Source organism: Triticum dicoccoides, chromosome 3A (genome assembly GCF_002162155.2).
Source record: "Triticum dicoccoides isolate Atlit2015 ecotype Zavitan chromosome 3A, WEW_v2.0, whole genome shotgun sequence".
Taxonomy (NCBI): domain Eukaryota; kingdom Viridiplantae; phylum Streptophyta; class Magnoliopsida; order Poales; family Poaceae; genus Triticum; species Triticum dicoccoides.
The window spans coordinates 688,831,768-688,838,709 of NC_041384.1; the positions used below are offsets into that span (position 1 = coordinate 688,831,768).

General features: G+C 43.1%; 1 protein-coding gene across 1 annotated transcript; it reads left to right on the forward strand.

Moving 5' to 3' along the window:
- Positions 1–2,555: 2,555 nt before the first annotated feature.
- On the forward strand, positions 2,556–6,649 carry LOC119272887 (beta-glucosidase 5-like). Its single transcript, XM_037554243.1, has 12 exons — positions 2,556–2,631; positions 2,993–2,996; positions 3,966–4,060; positions 4,151–4,222; positions 4,370–4,457; positions 4,576–4,834; positions 5,166–5,281; positions 5,348–5,562; positions 5,777–5,800; positions 6,010–6,111; positions 6,252–6,339; positions 6,424–6,649. The coding sequence occupies exons 1-12, from the start codon at positions 2,556–2,558 to the stop codon at positions 6,647–6,649; spliced, it is 1,365 nt and encodes a 454-aa protein (XP_037410140.1).
- The last annotated feature ends 293 nt before the right edge of the window (positions 6,650–6,942 follow it).

The window sequence follows — 6,942 nt, forward strand, 5'->3', positions numbered from 1 at the left end:
CAGGCGGCGGTGAGGTGGAGGGCGCCGACGGTGATGTGGAGGGCGGCCTTGGGTGGCGGCTGTGAGGCTGAGGGCGGCCTCGGGCGGCGGCGGTGAGGCTGAGGGCGGCCTCGGGCGGCGGCGGTGAGGAGACGGCGGCGAGGTCGAGGGACGATTTGGGGAAGAATTGGTGGCCGGGGGGCGGGGTGGGGGGAAACCGCTGTTTAAGTGAAACGTAACGGTAGCGCGTTTCCGGAAACGCGCTATAGCTAAGTTAGCTATAGCGCGTTTACTGAAACCCGCTACTGCTATTCCTTTCTCCTTTTCTCCTTTTTTTCTTTTATTTTTCTTTACATTTTATTTTTTTCCCTTTCTCCTTTTTCAATTTCTTTCATTTTCATTTACTTTTCTACTTGTTTTTCACTTTATTTTATTTCCGTTAGCAGCAGCGCTTTACACGTAAGCGCGCTGCAGCTAAGGAGATTAGCAGTAGCGCTGGGCCATTATACGCGCTACTGCTAGGTTGGGCTAGCCATGTGCGCCCAGTTCGAACGTAGCAGCAGCGCTACTGCTAAAGTCATAGCAGTAGCGCGGTTTATTCACGCGGATTTTGTACAGCTATTCTGGTAAAATTCTGTGTATAGGCTTTTCCCTAGTAGTGAAATGGAGTTCGAATGCGAACGGGCGCGAAAGGTGCAGCCCTTCGGCTGCTGGCTGTTCTCTTCATCTCTGTCTCTTCGTTTCGCCTCCTGTCGTTGCCCTCTCGCCTCCTTCTCTTGCGCCTATAAAAGGGAGGTCGCTCCTCCCAGAGAGACGCACCAGAACTACTCCTTCCCTCGCCATCGGTTCCATCTCTGAGCTGTTGTTGTTGCGTGCACCGCACGTCGGGACAGTAGGCCTCCGAGACCGCACCTTTTGAGTCCTGTACGGGAGAAGGGTGATAAGGTTTTTGGGGAGCGCTCTGCGCGACTACTGGCTACTTCATCACGGACGATCCGGTCGCCGACGACTACTTCCCCGATGACAACTTCTTCCCCGACGTCCACGACTCCTCGACGACATGGCAGGCGAGGACACCGACCCCAAGTCCAGCGCTTCTGCTGTTGTTGTCCCGTACGTGTTCTTCCTCTTTCTGTTAGAAACCCTGCTTCAGCTCCTTGCTCTACTGTTTGCCCTAAATATGTTAGACTCTGTTTCATATATGCAACTTGCTATACTATCTGCTCTAGATATGTTTAGTTACAGTTCATATATGAAAATGTTCTTTACCTTCTCTTTATCAAATCACATGACTTGTTTTATCACTGCTATACTAGTCATGCTTTATCTAGTATTTCTGATAATAAAATTATTTGGTAAATTGCTCATATTTCCAACAGTTAGTTGTGGCAAAGTTAGTCATGAACTAAACAGGCCCGCAATGCTCTGCTCTTGGTGCAAGAAATGACAGCATGGTACTCATTTTCCTCGGCATTCCCGCGGATGTCACAAATGTTGTCTGTAGTAATCGTTTGTTTACACTTGTTTTATTTTGTGGCCAGCGAATTGGTGGCTACCCTCCATCCATTTTCTTTCAATTTTCTCTAGGATCTTGGGCTTTCCAAATGAGATGTCAAGTATTCCGCTTATTGTAAGTTGCAGTGGATGAAGAGGTATTGGTACTCCCAGAGCCAAGGTCATTCAATTTGTAGGCACTCTTCACAGTGAACATGTGATAGCCTGGCTTATTAGGATGATAGATTACTCATATCAATAAGGAATTTCTTCTTTTCCGGTAGCCCATTCTGACAAAACTCCAAAGTTAAGTGTGCTCAGCTTAGAGTAGTGTCAGGATGGGTAACCGACCGGGAAGTTGCTCCCGGGTGCACACAAGTGAGAATAAAGTGCGCAGAAAAAACTAGTATTGATCTGTGGGGCCAGTCTAGATCCCGCCAGAAGTAACGACCACCGGCGGGTGTGTTCGGGGCGTTACAGAACACCCCTGTCTTTTCATAGTGCCAAGTCACACACAATCTTTCATTTCCCTAGCCGGTATTCTGATCTTGCATATTTTCTCTGTTGGCCCAGTCCACGTCGCCGAGCACTTTTTCGAGGACACACGATGACCGACGACAAATGACGATAAGACGACGCTGGTGATTTCGCTCCCAATCAACCTCGCTGCTGGCCGATACAATATACACGGCAAAAGAAACACACCTGGTTGATTTATTGGGTGAAACACTCACGTGCGTACCTACTAGCTAGCGACCAATCGACTTGATCGGTTCTGGTATCAATACTTGAATTGATAGCCACGGGCACGTCTCATGCCTGGTGATTACTTTATTACTTATACGGTCCTTTTCTCCATGGACAAAATGGTTTGAAAGGTTTGGGCACCCTTCAAAGTCAAATTGTTTGCTTGGTTGGCCCTTCAAGACAGAGTTTGGACGGCGGATAGATTGGCAAAGCGTGGGTGGCCAAATTGCAATCTCTGCCCTTTTTGCAGCACGGTGCAAGAGTGTGGACCTCACCTCTTCTATAAGTGCCGCTACACCCGGCGTCTTTGGTCTTTGGTCATTGAGAAATTCCTCATGGACGGGCTTGACACTTCCGCTTGGCCCCTGTTCGACTCGGTGGACGAGTGGTGGGCTAGCACCTGCGCCGATGGTACGCCGAACCGCCAAGCCAAGGCCCCCCTCACTATGCTCGTCTTATGGACGATTTGAAACAAGCGTAACGCAAGAGTGTTTAAGCATAAGAGTGCTTCACCTTCAATCTTGCTCTCCTCCATCTCTATCGAGGCCAACTTTTGGGTCATCTCCGGCGCAAAGAAGCTAGGGTCCTTTATTTCACGCGAGTAATCCGCATGCCGTGTTTGTTGGGTGTCTTGTAACAAACACTTTTCTATCTTAATTAATGGATGAGGCAAAGCTTTTGCCTCCGTTTCAAAAAAAAACTTACGGTATGATTTACAAGCACACAAGCGGTTGGCATTTCAAGCACCCATTACTGTGCATTTTGCAAACAGGCAGGTAACAGGAATCAAACCCCTAATCCGAGTGTTTCAAGACAACAGTAGTGACCACTAGGCTAGCCGACCGACTTCGTTAATCCTTGCTTTTGTCTACGATTTATTACCTTCCTCGGTTTTCCCAGGATGCACGTTTTATTTGTTTTTTCCTTTTTCTTTTTTCTTGTTCTTTTTTTGTTTTCTGAAATGCACCATTTTCCCCAAAACTCTTGAACTTTTTTTAAATTTGATGATTTTTTCATAAAAAATGATGAACTTTTCTTTTTAAATTTGATTTTTTTTCAAAATCGATGAACTTTTTTCAAATTCAGTAAACGTTTTTCAAAATTGATGAGCCTTTTTCTAAATTTGGTGAACTTTTTTTCTAATTCATGATTTTATTCAAAAGCGATGATTTTTTTGAATTTGATAAACTTTTTTCAAATTCATGAATTTTTTAAAAATTCGTGAAATTTTTCCAAATTATGATGAACTATTTTTCATAAAAAAATCAACTCGTCCGAGTAATTCAAAAATATAAGTGCTAGTGTGTAATACGTAATAAATAAATAGCGCGGCTATGCCTATGCTGTTTCTTAAGGATTTGCATTGCTATCTACCACTGGCATTAGAAAGGCATATTGTTAGCTACACCATTCCTTCAATAGGAATGTGCGAGTTCGAGTCCACCTATCGGCACTTTTTTGCTGGGTTTTTTCGCGAGACTGTTGGCTGCGTATTCCTTTCGTGGGCCGGCCCACTAGGCACTAGCGGGCGCCGGTTAGTGCCTAGTGCCTAGTGGGCCGCCCACAATCGCAGAAGCCAACCCACTAGGCAATCTAATTCATTATCCTCTCTTCTCTGGCAGAAACAAAATAAAATTTATTCTTGCATCTAAGAGTATCTATCATATTATTATTATTATTATTATTATTTGCCGTGTTGAAGCGTTGTTTCCACACTGTATATTTGAACATTCTGTTTTAACCAGACATGATCTGATGTTTCAGGATGATGTGAAGCTCATGGTTGACATGAACCTAGAGGCTTACAGATTCTCCGTCTCCTGGTCAAGGCTTATCCCAGGTAAAAGTACTTCTCATTATATTTCCAGTGCACTATTACTAGAAAATCACAAAATTTAAACTGATTGTTGGTTTCTAACGAGATCTGCAGATGGCAGGGGAGCTGTCAATCCAAAAGGACTCGAGTACTACAACAACCTAATAGATGCGCTAGTGCAACATGGTATGTTAATATAAACGGAGTGTACTGGCAAAACAGATATATATGTCAGTATCCTAGTAAATGATCAACACTGATAGAAAAAATGCAGAAATTATTTCCTCTTGTCCCCATTATCTAAACTTATCTGTGTCCGCAGTGTTTCCCCAGGCATTCAAGTCCATATTATGATTTACCAGCTTGATTACCCTCAAATCCTGGAAGATGAGTATGGAGGATGGCTAAGCCCTAGAATTGTGTAAGATTCCACAATATCTCCCTTGTAGTGATGAAATTGCTCAAAATCTTAAAATGTTAATAGGGTTCCTACTTTCAATGTAGTATTTCCTCACGGGCAGTACTATTGCAAAATGCAGGGATGATTTCACAGCATTCGCAGATATTTGCTTCAAACAGTTTGGAGACAGGATCTCGTACTGGACTACGATAGATGAACCTAACGTAGGTGCGACCGGATCTTACGATGGCGGATCAATTGCACCCGGACATTGCTCTGACCCTTTTGGAGCCACAAAATGTACGGTGGGTGACTCTACAGTGGAACCATATATAGCAGCTCATAACATGCTATTGGCGCATGCATCAGCCAGTAGGCTTTACAGAGAAAAATATCAAGTGAGTAATGTTGAACCCAAAATTAGAACCAGTGTTTTTCTCCGATAGTAAGCTAGTAAGATTGATGTTGCTGTCTAAGATAAATTCAAAACATCAGTATTCTCTTCCTATACATTCTTTAAAATAAAATTTCTTTTAATGTGAAAGTATTGTTGGACCACATGATATTTTTGGGTAGGTCACTATCAATTAAGAGTTCATTGGCATATGATTACATGTTTGGATTTGTCAACATAAGATCCAATTAACTGCACAAATACAATATATTTCCTCATGATGTATATTCATATGAAAAGATTTATTTGCCCATAAAAAGGAGTTTTGCATGTAGGCCATGCAAAAGGGGGTTGTTGGCCTAAGTATTTACTCCCTTTGGCCTTATCCTATGACAAACTCTACAGAGGATTTAGAAGCAACAAAAGGATGTATGGACTTCTTTTTGGGCTGGTATGTTATCTTTACTCTACCTTTGCTCAAGGAATGCAGAACTAACCGGCCTGTGGTTCCTTCTAGTATACTAGAGCCCTTGATATCTGGAGATTATCCGGAAAGAATGAAGAAAATTGTTGGCTCTCGTCTTCTATCCTTCACTAATATCCAGTCTGAAGCTATAATTGGTAGTGCAGATTTCATTGGGATAAATCACTACTATTCTGTCTACGTGAATGGTCGTCCTTTAGACAAAGGCACTCGTGACTATACAGCCGACTTGTCAATTATCTACAAAGGCAAGCAGCATTGTTTTACTGTTCATAAGTTTTTGTAGCAGCAGTAGTGGGCAATGTGTTCCATTTATTTAGTAACAGCATAATGATGCAAACAGATTGTTCAAATTGTCATATAAACGGACTTAAATTCGTTACACTTTTGAAGCAGATTTACAACTCTGAGATTTTTTATCCAAATGACACATCTAACGAAATATATGTTTCATTAATGCAGCTTCTAAAACAGACCCGCCAGCCAGTAAGGTAAAGTTTTTCATCAATATGTTTGTCAGATACTAGACTGGATTCAGCTATTTTGTACATGAAACATCAAATATGAAATTGTAACCCAACACATGATACTAAAAAAATAATGAAATGTGTGCTTGAAGGTCATGCAGTTGTGTGAGATACATAGATTGTGTCTATCTTGCAAGTTGTGACATTTAGAACGACTTGCGAATGCAGGCTCCCCCGACGTCATTCCAAGTGATCCCGAAGGATTGCAACGTGTGTTATTGTACTTGAAAGAAGCCTACGGAGACATTCCCATTTATATCCAAGAGAATGGCAAGTCCATCTTGTTTCTGATTACAGTGATCTCCAATAATTCTATGTAAAATCATGTTAATGTTTATGGGCATCATCGTTAATTTGCAGTTCATACATGTTTGATGATATATTTTGCCCCATCTCCTTTCTCTCTTCAGGTCAATCATCTAGTAATGACACTCTTGAAGACATCGACAGGACCGAATACTTAAAGAGCTACATAGGGAGCACATTGGCTGCAGTAAGGTCAGTAATTCAACTACAAAATTCTTCAAAATCTTCAGAGTTCAGAGTTGGCCTTACCATGCACGATGTTGTTTTGCTCTGCAGGAGTGGAGCCAATGTGAAAGGCTACTTCGCCTGGGCGTTCTTGGACGCCTTCGAGTGCCTGTCAGGGTATCAGGAACGTTACGGACTGTACCGTGTTGATTTCGACGACAAGGCGCTCCCACGACATGCCAGGCTATCTGCTCGCTGGTACTCCGCCTTCCTGAAGACCCAGGACATCCATGTTCAGAGTGAGCTCAACAACACAGGATGGCATGCTGAACAATGAGTCGCCTCATCGGACACGCTCACCGTTATACCTTAGGGTCAAAGTACATACATAGGCAAACCACACATGCATACATACGGCACTGTAGTTTGGAAAATCATTTAAAACAACCAACTGATTTTTTTTGTCTCTCATAAACCGTCGCCTCCGCACGGCACGTGCCCCATGGAGTCCACCCACAGCTATCCTCCCACCATATCTCTTACCTCCACTCATTTCTCCTTTTTCCATTTCACTTTTTCTATCATTCGTGAAGCTGCTAGATGAGAGGATCCAAGAGGGGAATCGGAAGG